The 14358-nt window shown below is 47.6% G+C and overlaps 1 protein-coding gene across 1 annotated transcript in view; it reads left to right on the forward strand.

The window, feature by feature from the left end:
- Positions 1–14358, forward strand: part of LOC114693659 (S-adenosyl-L-methionine-dependent tRNA 4-demethylwyosine synthase TYW1) — an 86636-nt gene that overhangs the window by 29582 nt on the left and 42696 nt on the right. Inside the window, exons 11-13 of the mRNA XM_028870142.1 lie at positions 720–829; positions 9803–9980; positions 10593–10728. Coding sequence (XP_028725975.1) covers positions 720–829; positions 9803–9980; positions 10593–10728 — 424 coding nt within the window. The remainder of the gene's footprint in view (positions 1–719; positions 830–9802; positions 9981–10592; positions 10729–14358) is intronic.

Consider the following 14358-nt stretch of genomic DNA (forward strand, 5'->3'; position numbering starts at 1 on the left):
AAGGCACTTTGTACATAGGGCATTGGAGGCCAGCCTGGGCTACATGGGAATCTGTCTCAAACCAGAGACGGGAGTACAGAAAGAGAAGCCGTACCCACTCTTCTCGAGAAACTCAAGAGTACTTGGTATAGGTTGTCCTTTGTAAACCTTGAGTGCTTCTGCTCTCCTCGTGTGGTTTAGGAATGGTCAGTTCCCTCTGGGAATATGCTGGCCACAGGTCACCTTACCTTGTGTCTGTATTCAGTTAGCATGACTAGAAGAGGAAAGAGGAACTGGAGGTGACTTAGCAATTAGAAGCATGCATTCCTTTTTCAGAGGACCAGTGTTTGGTTTTCTGCACCCATGTCAGGCCGTTCACAGCCACCTGTAACTCCAGCTCCAGGGGATCCGATGTCCTCTTCTGGGCTCGTTGGGTACTTCAACAGAGGTGCACATACACCCACAGACATACCTATAAATAAGTAATCAGAGTCTGGTTAGTGTGTTTGGTCTACCCATACCTGAAGTTGACTCTGAGCCAAGAGCCAAGTGGGATGCTGAGTGGACTTCCTCCTCATCTCTGCTGTGTGCCATGACTCCACCATGACTCGGGGAGAATCCATGAACAGTGGAGCTTTTATCAGGACACCAATTCTGGCTTTGTGTTGGATGGGCTGGTCACAGCAGACTCAATGTGATCTCCCAACAGGGGGCCTTAGCACGCTGCATTGTGTTTACAGGCACCACACCAATCCTGTGGGCACTGAATGGCGGTGGAAGATGGACCAGCCAGAACTGATCTTGAAGGAAGCCATTGAGAACCACCAGAACATGATTAAACAGTTCAAAGGTATTTGCCTGCTTGTTTGTTTATTTCAGTTTCATTTTTATGAGTCAGGGTCTTATTCATCTCAGGCAGGCCTTGAACTTGCTGTGTGGTGGTGGATGACCTTGGACTTCTGATCCTCCTGCCTCTGTCTCCAGGGTGCTGGGATTACAGGTGTGTATCACCACATCTGGTTTTATCCTGTGCTGAGGACGGAAGCCAGGGCCTCATACATGCTAGGCAAACATTCCACCAACCCAGCCACAAACCTCAGAAAAGGAATGCTAGTACCTGTCAGCACAGCCTGGGCCGCAGTGCCGGAAGAGCGGCCTCTCTCAGTGGGATTTCTGTCTGTACCGTGCGGGGCTCTCTGCAAACACCAAGGCCGGCAGAGTGGGCCGGTGAGATAAGGCAGTTCGGTTCAACACTCAGTAACCGGAGCTGTTTTAAACTTTGAGAGTCTGACCCCGAGTAGTTTATTTTAGGTGTATTTAAGCACAGCACGGTTTGGAAAGACGTTTCCTGGTGATAATGGACTCAGTCCCATGTGCACAACAGAGCTTAAGACATGACTGTATGGAACTCTTAGCAAAGTGCAGGTAACTCTTCCATAACGATGGGTTCCGGAGAGTAACTGAGCAAACAGGCGTAAGATAAACAAGCTCGTGTCAGGGGCTGGGGGTGGGGTGGGGGTCTGCTGTGGCCTGGCCACAAGGTAACGCAAATAGTCACCAGGTTGTTAACCTCACCTGTGGTGGAAAGCAGGTAATACATCTCTCCCTGTGAAGACACAACCCTGTGTGTTTAACAGTCCTGGTTCCCTAGTGCTTACATGTGAGCACAAGGACATACATGTCCCTACACTACTATAAATCTCTCTGTGTGGAAGCAAAACCATGAAAGAAGTGATCTATCTGTCTGTCTGCCTGCCTGCCTATCTATCTATCTATCTATCTATCTATCTATCTATCTATCTAGGCCCTTGTAGCTTTTGTATTTCCATTAGGTAAAGGAATTAAGAAATTCCAGCCACAGCTTAGCCCTTATGAGGTGTGCTGGAAGTTTCTCTTGGAGACAGCTTGCCACCATCCTGAAAGCCATTGCTCTTGCTTGGTGAGCACGAGGTGGCTGTGTGAACTGACCTGATACTTCAGTCTGTGGAGAATTCGTAGGTATGGTTGGTCCTGGGGCTAGAGAGATGGTCTCAGCAGCTTAGAGTGTGTGCTGCTGAAGTTCTGTCCCCCTCCCCACCCCCCCCACCCCCCCCACTCCAGGTGGCTTAAGACTAACTCTCCCTACACTCCAGTTCTGGGCATCTGGTGCCCTCTTCTGGCCTCTAGGCAGTAACTACACTCACGTGCACATACCTCTTCTTCCCTGGACACACATCCATACTCATAATGAAAATAAAAATAAGGTAGGTATGGTAGCGCACACCTTTAATCCCAGCACTCAGGAGGCAGAGGCAGATGGATCTCTGAATTTAAAGGCCAGGCTGGTTTATATAGGGAGTTCTAGGCCACGTCACTTAGTGAGTCTTTGCCTGAGGAAAAAAAATAGTAATTACATTAAAAAAAAAAAAAAAAAAAAAAGATATGGTCAGTGAAGTGGAGTTGGCTAGGAAAGGGTTTCTGAATGAATTTCCCATAAGAAGTGGGGTGCTCCTAATAAAATGTCTTCCACATAGCCCACAGTGATGCAGCAGAAATTCTGCCCTTCATTTCCTAGTTTCCCAGTTCAGTTCTGCCAAATGCTTAAATCTGTTTGGCTTCCCTGGAGAGCGCTGGCTCCAGACTCTACTGTGAGTCAGAACCATCTGGGGCTGCTCACACACCGACTGCTGCTCCTTCCCAGAGAGGAAGTCTAGAGCTGGAGCCTGGGAATGTACAATTCTTTCTTTTCTTGTTCTGCTTTCTTTTCCTTTCTTTCTGTTTTTGGGGTGAGGGTCTTGCTGCGTATCGCGGGCTGGCCTTGAACTGATCCTCCTACTGCAGCCTCCTGAGTGCTCGGATGACAGGTGTGGGCCACCATGGCTAACAAGTGTGCACTTCTCACAGGATTCTAGAAATTTATGCTGTTGAGCTTGGGTGCAGGATTGAGAGCCTGCTGTAGACAGACGGGTGGTCTTGCAGCGTGATGGTTTTATGTGGTGACTGTAATGTGTACATTGGTAAGTTGTATTGTTTGAGCTCACTAAGAAGCGGACTCTCGAAGCAGGGCTGGCTGCAGGTCCCCAGCTCCCGATGTTTCAGACCCAAGCATGTTTGTCTTGAAGTGTCCTCCAGGGTTCCTTGTCTGTGCATAGGCAGGCCCCCTTCTCCACACAGTTCTGTGATGGGGAGGGAAGGGAACAGCAGAACAGCCTACGAGTGAAACAGTGTGTCCTTGAGGACAGCTGGGAGGTGACCTATTCCCAACAGAGGTCACTAGTGCTCACCCCACGACATAAAAATGCCCAGTGGGAGAGAGAAGGAAGCTAGACTCTCAGCCATGGAGAAAGCGTTCAATCTGGAATCCAGGCAACTGCTTTGACTTCCGTACTCCGTTTCTCCTGGATACCGTGAGCCCCCATCCCTTCATCCACATCTTGCTGTGCATCCTTTTCTAATGGCCTCCTATCTAACTAACAAACTCATCTAAAACTGAAAGTGCAGCCATTAGCATAGATCGTCCTCTGAGCTGTACAGAACAGTGAATGACAGCTGTCAGTCTGTGTGGTCTTGATTGCTCGGTATTAAAGCCTTTGTATCTTTTCATATGTAGTAATAAAAAACAATAAAAGCTCTTTTGTTATATGAATATCTTTATAGGCTGGGTGTGTGGCGCACGCCTTTAATCCCAGCATTTGGGAGGCAGAGGCAGGCAGAACTCTGTGAGTTCAAGGCTAACCTGGTCTACGAAGTGAGTTTCAGGCCAGTCAGGGCTATGTAGTAAGATCCTGTTTCAAACAAAACAGAACACAAATCTTTATAAGCCCTAGTCATTGTTTTTCTGAAAATCAGGGGATTTGTTTGTCTTTTGTGTTTTCTCAGGTGACTCTTTTATTCAATGAATTTTAAAAAATGACTTATTTTTGTTTTATGTGTATGGGTGTTTTTACCTGCATGTATGTCTGTTCACCATATGCATGCAATACGTGCAGAGGCCAGAAGAGGGTGTCAGACAACCTGGAATTGGAATTGCACACTCTTGTTAGCTGCAGTTAGGGTACTGGGAACCAAACCCAGATTCTGTAAGAGCAATAAGCGCTTCTAACTGCTGAGCCATCTCTCCAGCCCTGCAATTAATTAAAAAACATTTTGTTTGTGTTTGTGTGTCTGTATGTGTCTATGTGAATGTGTGTGTGCGCCATGGCATACACGTGGAAACCAGCTTCTTGGAGGCAGTTCTACCTTTGTATGGGTCAGGGGGGTTAACTGCAGGTTGCCAGGCTTGTTACCTGCTGAGCCATCTTCCTGTCCCTAGTTGTCGCTGTGAGACAGGGTCTTATCTTGCAGCTCTGGCTGGCTAGAACTCACTGTGTAGATCAGACTGGCCTCGAACTCACAAATCTGCCTGGCTCTGCCTTCTGAGTGTTGAGACTAAAGTCTGCACCAGCCTGCTTTAGTTACTTGTTTGATAAGGCCAGGTTGCCATTGAACTCCATCCTCCTGCCTCAACTTCCCACCAAATGTTGGATTCCAGATGTGTACTGCCATACCCAGGTTCACAGTTTGCTCTTATATTCTAAAGATGAAACTCTAGGTCTCCTTTTGAGCCTGAAGAAGGGGGGTCTGCTCTGGCCGCCCTGGGTCTGAATGGTCCCTGGAGACTGGCCTGGAAGAAGCGTGTTTCCTGTGGCACAGAGTCATTGCCCAGGCCTCTTGGGCATCACTGCTTCTCTCCCTGCCCCCCAACAGCCATGGCTTCAGACACCACACCAGGAAGAAATGTGTGTTTTTCACTGCCTCGTTAGAGCAGGAGATGCAGTTTCCTAAGGTCAACGATGGGAGAAGTCGATTGGGAGACAGCATAGATTTATTGGCTGGGCATGTGTCTGTGCTGCCATTTCCCAGCAGGAGGTTGAGGCAGAAAGATGATGAGTTTGAGACTTGCCTCATACAACTGAAAAAAGAGGTGGGCGGGAGGGGCCAGAGACAGAGAAGCAAAGAGAAGGAGCATATTAGCGTCATTTAGGCATATGCAGATTAATATGGCATTTGTATGTTGTAACCAGAAATGCTTAGAAAGTTTTTCTTCTTCATTTGTCCTCTTTCTCATCCTCTTCTTCACCACCCCCACTCCCCACCCCACCCCCACCCGCATGCGTCTCCATTCTTGAAGCCCCCCCTTTTCCTCTTAGCAGCTGTCCTGGGCACCTCCACCCCAGCCTGTCTTCCCAGCTGCACTCTTAGATCAGTGCCTGTCAGCCTGAGGGTGTGACTCAGGCAGGAGAGGGCTTGCCTGGCGTGTGCATGAAGCCCTGGGCTCTAGCCCTAGACCACAAAAACCAAGTGTGGTGGTGCACACTTGTAATCCCAGCACTTGGGAAGTGGAGGCAGGAGGATCAGGAGTTCAGAGTCATCCTTGGCTATATATCAAGTTCAAGGCCAGCCTGGGCTACATGTGGCCCTGACTCAAAAACAAAAACCAACAGACCAATAAAGACATCCCTAACAACAACAGAAAGAATGTCCTTTATCCTGGCTTGAGGTCCTTTCCTGCCAGGAAGTCACCCACTCTTTCTAGTGGGGCTGGCCCACTGCTCTCATGATTTTGTTTTGGAGGACAGGATGGATCATGGGTCTTGTTGTCCATTGTCTCTGGTTTTCTAACATTAGCACTCTGGCCAGCCTAGAGCCAGTTTTGAAGATAGTCTCTGATTCCCCCCGCCCCCAATGCCCTGTGCTCTCGGTTGGGTAGACAATCATTGTCTCTTCAGTTCCTTCACCCAGCCATCAAGACAGCTTTCTTCTCACGCCCTTTGTTACCATCTTTACACACAAGCACAATTAACCGCACATTGATCAAAAGTGGGTCAGAACTGCAGTGCAATTCAGCGTCTTCTCCCATGCTACCCTGTCCCCTGCCTAACACCACCCTGACACCGCGCCAGTCCCAGAGAATGAGCCCCGGTGCACCAAGTGGCGACTGCACTGTTAAGAATGCCCTAGGTCGCCACAACACATAGGAAATGGACATTTGTTGCTAGTGTTCCTGTGTGTCCTTAGAACAGACACACAAAAGGCTTGCTGAAGGCCGATCGGAATGTGGCGTGGAGCTGGAGAGAGCATGTGCGGCTTGCTTTCCTTTTCTTCCCTTTATGTGGACGAGTGTTTTGCTTGCTTGTATGTCTGTGTACCATGTGCATGCCTGGTGACCACTAAGGCCAGAAAACAGCGTCTGATCACTCAGAACCGGAGTCGAAGAGGGTTTCGAGCTGCCGTGTGGGTGCTCAGACCAAACCCGGGTTGGCTGCAGGAGCAGCAAGTGCTCTTAACCTCTGAGCCATCTCTCCAGCCCATTTCCTGAAACTGACTTTTGAAAGGGGTGTGTGTTGGGGGTGGGTAACAAAAAACAAAAACCTGGCATTGTAGAGCCGAGGAGATCATTCAATGCTTGTTGTGCAAGCATGAGGTACTGAGTTCAATCCCCACAACCCACAAAAGGAATCTGGGCATGGTGGTGTGTACATGTAATCCCAGTGCCGGGGAGACAGGCAGATGGATCCCTGGGGTTCCCTGTCCGCCAGCTTTGCTTCTTTGGGGATCTACAGGCTGTGAGAGACCTCGTTTCAACAAGATGGATGGTGCCTGAAGAATGAGGATGTTGTTCTCTGGTCTCCACACTGAGCATACACGTGCATCAGTGTAAACATACACACACCTGACATTGTGAGGTTTCCATCAAACACGGCTGTCAGTCTCAGCAAGATGTTTAGCCAGGACCTGTATCGTCATGAGCATAAAGAAGAGAATGTTTCGTTTCTGATTAGCCCTGACTTCAGATATGGAGATACTTGAGCCAGGCATGGCGAGGCTCACCTATAGTCCTGGTACTCAGGGGCTGAGGCAGGAGGATAGAAGGTTCCAGGACATCCTGGGCTACATAGTTTGAAGCCAGCTTGGATTTCTTGGACAGTGAGACCCCGTCCCAAGCAGCAAAAAAGAAATAAGGGTGTTGTGTTCGGAGCAGTGTATCGCTGTGTCATGCTTGTGTTCATGTGGTTTACTGTTCCGGTGTTAGGCTAAATCCTGAAGCCCCATTGAAGTTTGCTCCTTAGTTCACCTGGTGACTGGTCTTGTGATGATTCAGGGTGAGGAAGCTGCCCAGGAGGAGGGAAACGGTGCAGAAGTTGCTTAGCAACAACACAATGGGGAAAACTCAAAAGGGTTAAGATTTTATAAATTGGATTATATGTGTATGTGTGTGTGTGTGTGTTTGTGCACATGCACACGCCATTTGTGTGTGCACGTGTGTATGCATTTGTGTTGTGTGTATGTGTGCCTTGTGCTTGTGTATATTTCTCCACGTTCTGTGTGTGTGTGTGTGTGTGTGTATGTGTGTGTGTGTGTGTGTGTGTGTGTGTGTGTGTGTGTGTGTGTGCCTCTGCCTCCTGAGAGCTGGGATTAAAGGTGTGTGCCACCACTGCCCGGCTTCAAAAGTCTGATGTAACCCAGGCTGGCCTCCCACTCATCATGTAGCTGAGGATAACCTTGAACTTGTGGTCCTTCGGCCTCCTCCTCCCAAATGCTAGGGTTACAGGTGTGTGCACCCCCAGTTCCTGATAGGCAAGCACTTGGCTAGCTGAGCCCCAGCCCCAGCCCATAACTTAATTCTTGCTCATGTTCTCCCTCTCCATTCACCATGATAACCATTAGGGGAAGAGAAGGCCGGAGCCCTGCCTAAGGTCACCAAACTGGCCTCTTAATAGAGTCAGAATTTTAGCCTAGTGCCTCTGCCCAGCCCCTCTAGCCCGCACTTCATTGTCCTCCATTCCGAGTTGGAGGCTGATTTGCAGTTCAGGGTAGACCCACACCCTTCCCTTCTGCTGTTCACGGGGAGTTTAAAGTTAACCAGGACTGTTAGGCTCAGTACTAGGTTGTCTTGGCAACACAGACTGAGTTTAAGGATCAAGTTTTATTTAAAACTTGGATTTATGAGTTAAATCTTAGATTTCAATAACACAAGGAAAAAAAAAAACCTCACCCAGAAATTCTGACAGGAAATACTCATGCAGAGTGTCAGGCACACAAAGATGTCATCTGTCAGTTTTAGATTTTTGACCTGCGCTGTGGTGGTTGGATCTTGGGCAGGGAGGGGCCATGGGGGCACTTACTTTCATGTTCATATTTCCAAGTACATTTTCTGTTCTCTGTTATGGTTGGAGTGATAGTGGTATTTATTACTCACTGATTGTGTGTGTGTGTGTGTGTGTGTGTTGTGAGCTTGGATGTGCATGCATGCAAGTGCTTGAGCTTACAAGCAAACAGCCTCATTGTCTTTGCTTGGATTCTGCCCATCCTGTTTTTTGTTTGTTTGTTCGTCTTGAGACAGGGTCTCTCAGGGGCCTGAAACTTACCAAGTAGGCGAGACTGACTGGCACTGAGCCTTGGGCACCCTCCTGTGTCTGTGTCCCCAGAGCTACCTGAGGAGGTAGTGCCCTGTTTTCTGTTCTGTTTTGAGACAGGGTTTCACTGTGTATCCCTGGCTGTCCTAGGATGTACTATGTTGATCAGGCTGACCTTGAACTCACATCTGCCTCTGCCTCCTGAGAGCTGGGATTAAAGGTGTACACCAGCCTTCTTTTCTTTTTTCTTTTTCATTTTTTTGGTCGCAGGCTGTTGTCTTTACAGGGTTCTGAGGATCGAACTCCGGTCTTCATGCTTGCTTAGCAAACATTTTATTGACTGAGCCGTCTCCCCAACTAATCATGATTAATGTGATCTTCAGTAACCTAGAGTCAAGGTGTTATATTAACTAGCTCCTAGTGAGTGGATCTCATGGGAAGATAATTAGTCTTTTGAGACTGGGTCTTACTATGGACCAGGCTGGCTTTGAACTCATAGAGATCTACCCGCCACTGCCTCCCGAGTGTCCTGGAAATCTTTCTATTTTTTTGAATTTACTCCTAACAAAAATTCTTTGGGGTGGGTCCTTTTCACAGTCTGTGTGTTGCAGGTGGGTGTGAGAAGGGCCAAGCAGGAGGCTGGTGTCCTTATTCCTCTGAGACAGGGTCTCTCTCTGAACATGGAGCTAGGCTGGCAGACAGCCATCTCCAGCATCTTCCTGTGCCTCCCCCCTTTAGTGCTTAGGGTTCTAGAGGTTTGTGTGGCCACGCCCAGCTTCCTACCCGGGTGCTGAGATCCAAACCCAGACCCTTAACGGCTGTGAAGCAGGAGCTTTGCCCACTGTGCTGTCTCTCCAGCCCCCACAATCAAGTTTTAAGAAAAGGAAGTTTCAGGGCTGAAGAAATGGCTCAGTGGTTAAGAGCACTTGGTGCTCTTGCAGAGGACCTGGGATCAGTTTGCAGCACCCACATGACAGCTTACCATCCTTAGCTCCAGCTCCAGGGGATCTAATGCCGCCTTCTGGTCTCCCTGGGCACTACACCAATGTGGTACATGCAAGCAGAATACCCAGACACAGAAAATGAAATAAATATTTTTTTAAAAAGAAGAAGAGAATTAAGGGCTTTTTGTTGTTGTTATTGGGAGCCAGGGTTTCTCTGTGTAGCCCAGGCTGTCGTGGATCTCGCTCTGTGGCATACACCACCACCGCCTGGTGAGAATAGAGTTTTAAGGTAGGTGTGGTGGCTCACTCCTGTAATCTCGGCTCTGGGGAGGCTGAGACAGGAGTGTTACTGAGAGTCCAGGCCAGCCTGGGCTACAGAGTGAGCTCCTGTTCTGACAAACAGAGGGGGATTTCCCCTCTCAGGTCAAGGTGTCATTGGTGGACCGGAAGTGGCGCTCTCCATGTCTGTCCCTGCTCTGACTTTGTTCTTTGCTCTGCGCTCAGGCGTGCCAGGGCTCAAGGCAGAGCGATTCGAAGAGGGGCTGGAGGTCAAGCACTGTGCACTGTCGCTCGTGGGAGAGCCCATAATGTACCCAGAGATCAACCGGCTTCTGAAGCTGCTCCACCAGCGTGGCATCTCCAGCTTCCTTGTTACCAACGCGCAGTTCCCCGAGGAAATCAGGTGAGCTGTCTGGAGTCTCAGTCTGGGAGAGGCTCTGTGCTCGTCTCGTAAGGTATGTGGGCTGGGTGCCTTTTCCTGCCCTTTGGAGATCCCTCCAGTGACCTGAGGATGCAGTGGCCTGTTGATCCAGACACTACACAGTTACGAGTTTCCACCTGCATGAGTGTGTGGCAGAACTCATGAGGAAGGCCTGTCTAACTGTGCCACGCCATGGCTGCAGGTCTCAAGCTAGGCTTTATTTTATCTATTTTTCCATTAAAACCTAGTGTTCAAAGATAGACCAGTTTCAAATAATTAGTGTTTTCATTTTATTAGGCTCCATATCCAGATATTTAAAAAATAATCAGAGACTTCCCGTTGTGTCATGTTATAAAATCATTGTGGACTGGGCTGTAGTTCAGTGGTAGAGTGCTTGCCTATCTGCACAGGGCCTTGGCTTCCATTCCCAGCTCTGCCGAAAAGAAAACAAAATCGTTGCTCTGGACATGTGGGCCAAGTGGACACTTCTAGAGCAGTGCAATCTCGAGTTGTCTCTTACAGACTATAGATTTTACATTGTGAAATCTTGTTGTAGCCTTTATTTTCTCTTTTGTTTCCTGTCGCATTACCAAGGAACCTCACGCCAGTTACTCAGCTGTACGTGAGCGTGGATGCCAGCACCAAAGACAGCCTCAAGAAGATTGACCGCCCACTCTTCAAAGACTTCTGGCAGCGGTTCCTAGACAGTTTGAAAGCCTTAGCCGCAAAGGTAAGACTTGTGACGTCATCCTAAAAATAAGTTAATAAGGGAAATGAACAGAGCCGTGTTTACTTCATTTCTCTTTAAAATATGGAAAGATTACAACGCTTACTTTTCTTTTGAATTTTTCTTTATCTTTTTTTAAAGATTTTTATATGTGAGTGTTTTGCCTGCATATGTACTATGTACACACCTTGTACACTAACTAGGAGGTCAGAAGAGGGCATTAGATCTCCTGGCCACGTGGGTGAGAGGAACTGAAGCCAGGGCCTCTACAAGAGCAACTAGTGCCCCAAACCACGGAGCCGTCTCTTGAGAGGCCAGAGAGGGCATCGGGTAACAGGCGGTTGTGAACGTCCCCTATGGAGGCTGGAAGCCTCACTTGGGTCCTGTGTAAGTGCAGCAAGTGCTGGTAACTTCTGAGCCCTCTCCAGCCCCACATTGTCAGGGTTAACATGAATTTTTATTATTGGGTGGGTGGGGGGAGTGTGATGAGTGGCTATGCGCACACACCATGGCATGAAGACAGCATTTGGGAGTCGGTTCCCTCCCTCCGCTTCATTGAGGAAGGATTTCTTATTGTTTGTGCCGTTGAGTAGTCCAGGCTAGCTCACCCGAAGCTTTTGGTGATTCATGTTGTATGAGTGCTGGTATTATAGAAGCCCACCGCTGCATTCAGCATGTTGAGTTCACTGTGGCATTTGTGTCAGGAGATTTCCCCCATTGAACAGTCTTACCAGCTTGCTTGCTTACTTTCTGGCTCAGAAAAATCTTCAGATTTTTGAGGAGCAAGGAGCATTACTCATGCGATTGCTCCTTACCAGGTTTCCCTTCAGTATGTTGGCTCTTTGGCATTTGGAAGAACATCTTCACAAGGTCTGTCGTGCAGTGCTCTGGATAGCAGCTTGCAGCATGCCTGCTTGGGATGTCAGCAGATAACCTTAAGTATAAAACTGATTTCCTGAAATTTTTGGAATCAAGTATGTTAGCTCATGAGTAACTGTCAGTGTGAGCTCATGAGTAACTGAGTGTCAGTGTGAGCTCATGAGTAACTGAGTGTCAGTGTGAGCTCATGAGTAACTGAGTGTCAGTGTGAGCTCATGAGTAACTGAGTGTCAGTGTGAGCTCATGAGTGACTGAGTGTCAATGTGAGCTCATGAGTAACTGAGTGTCAGTGTGAGCTCATGAGTAACTGAGTGTCAGTGTGAGCTCATGAGTAACTGAGTGTCAGTGTGAGCTCATGAGTGACTGAGTGTCAATGTGAGCTCATGAGTAACTGAGTGTCAGTGTGAGCTCATGAGTAACTGAGTGTCAGTGTGAGCTCATGAGTGACTGAGTGTCAATGTGAGCTCATGAGTAACTGTCAGTGTGAGCTCATGAGTAACTGAGTGTCAATGTGAGCTCATGAGTAACTGAGTGTCAATGTGAGCTCATGAGTGACTGAGTGTCAGTGTGAGCTCATGAGTAACTGAGTGTCAATGTGAGCTCATGAGTAACTGAGTGTCAATGTGAGCTCATGAGTAACTGAGTGTCAATGTGAGCTCATGAGTGACTGAGTGTCAATGTGAGCTCATGAGTAACTGTCAGTGTGAGCTCATGAGTAACTGAGTGTCAATGTGAGCTCATGAGTAACTGAGTGTCAATGTGAGCTCATGAGTGACTGAGTGTCAGTGTGAGCTCATGAGTAACTGAGTGTCAGTGTGAGCTCATGAGTAACTGAGTGTCAATGTGAGCTCATGAGTGACTGAGTGTCAGTGTGAGCTCATGAGTAACTGAGTGTCAATGTGAGCTCATGAGTAACTGAGTGTCAATGTGAGCTCATGAGTGACTGAGTGTCAATGTGAGCTCATGAGTAACTGTCAGTGTGAGCTCATGAGTAACTGAGTGTCAGTGTGAGCTCATGAGTGACTGAGTGTCAGTGTGAGCTCATGAGTAACTGAGTGTCAATGTGAGCTCATGAGTAACTGAGTGTTAGTGTGAACTCATGAGTAACTGAGTGTCAATGTGAGCTCATGAGTAACTGAGTGTCAGTGTGAGCTCATGAGTGAGTGTTAGTGTGAACTCATAAGTAATTTGAAGTCAGAACATCTGAAATTAATGTCTTAGTGCTCTGGAGATGACTCAGTGGTTAAAAGCCTCTACTGCTTACAGAAGATGTGAGTTCAGTTCCCAGCATCTCACAACTACCTATAACTCTAGTTCCTGGAGATCTGATGCCCTCTTCTGGTTCCTACGGGCACCTGCATTCATATGCATATACACATACACAGTCATACTAGAAAGAATCTTTAAAAAAATTGTAATATCTTCATGGAAATAGTTGGCCCTTGTGTGTACTTTTCTTCCTTTTCACTGTGGTGCCGGGAATTGAAGCTGAGACCACATATATGCTAGGCAAGTCCTTTGTCACTGAATTTTATACCCTGGGTATTTATCTCTCTGTGAATTCAAGGCCAGCCAGGGATACATAATGAGACCCTGTCCCCCTCAAAACAAAGAACAAACAAAACCCCCAAGCCCAAAAGCAAACATTAGCTTGGAAAACTCCAGACGGTAGGGTGGCTTGATGGCCCGGTGTCCTGGGGTTATGTTACTCACTTGAAGAGGATCCTTGACACATATGAATGGGGCATTCTGAACTAGTTAACATTTTGTGTTTATGTGTACTTAGGTATATGTGTGTGTGCAGGTCAGAGGTCAATCTCAGATGTTGTCCCCCAGGTTATATTGAGACAGTCTCTCACTGGCCCGAGACCCTAAATAATCAGAGTCTCTGTAACACTAGGGTACAAGCACATATCACAACACCCAGCTTTTTTTTTTTTTTTTTTTTTTTTTTTTTTTTTTTTTTTTTTTTTTTTGGTTTTTCGAGACAGGGTTTCTCTGTGTAGCTTTGCGCCTTTCCTGGAACTCACTTGGTAGCCCAGGCTGGCCTCGAACTCAGAGATCCGCCTGGCTCTGCCTCTCGAGTGCTGGGATTAAAGGCGTGCGCCACCACCGCCCGGCTCAATACCCAGCTTTTTTGTGTGTTCTGGGAATCAATCTCAGGTCTTCGTGCTTGGGCAACAAGCATTTTACAGACTGTAGGCATCTTTCCAACCCTGTGCCTACTATTTAAACAAACCAGTGTTTGCACATGGCCCACAATTCGCATGTTAACAAACATTTAATTGTTGACCTCATCTCTAACTAGGAAAGTGTTACAAGCTGAATATTGAAATTGGGGGCTAGTAAAGAAAACTATAAAGAAGCGAGTAAAGAAATGTAATGTGATCTTTCTTTTCTTTTTTTTTTTTTTTTTTTTTTTGAGACAAGGTTTCTCTGTGTAGCCCTGGCTGTCCTGGAACTTGCTCTGTAGACCAGGCTGGCCTCGAACTCAGATCTGCCTGCCTCTGCCTCCTGGGTGCTGGGATTAAAGGTGTGCACAACCACCTTTATCTTTCTTTTTAAAGATATTTTTATTTGTGCGTGTGTGTGTGTGTGTGTGAGAGATGCTCACATGTCAGGTTGGCTGCAGAGACCAGAAGAGGACATCAGATCTTCTGGAGCTGGAATTACTGGCAGTTGTGAGCTGCCTGACATGGATGCTGGGATCTGAACTCGAGGCCTCTGCAAGTGCTCTTAACTGCTGTGCCCATC

The sequence above is a fragment of the Peromyscus leucopus genome, chromosome 23, assembly GCF_004664715.2.
Source record: "Peromyscus leucopus breed LL Stock chromosome 23, UCI_PerLeu_2.1, whole genome shotgun sequence".
NCBI classification, from domain to species: Eukaryota; Metazoa; Chordata; class Mammalia; order Rodentia; family Cricetidae; genus Peromyscus; species Peromyscus leucopus.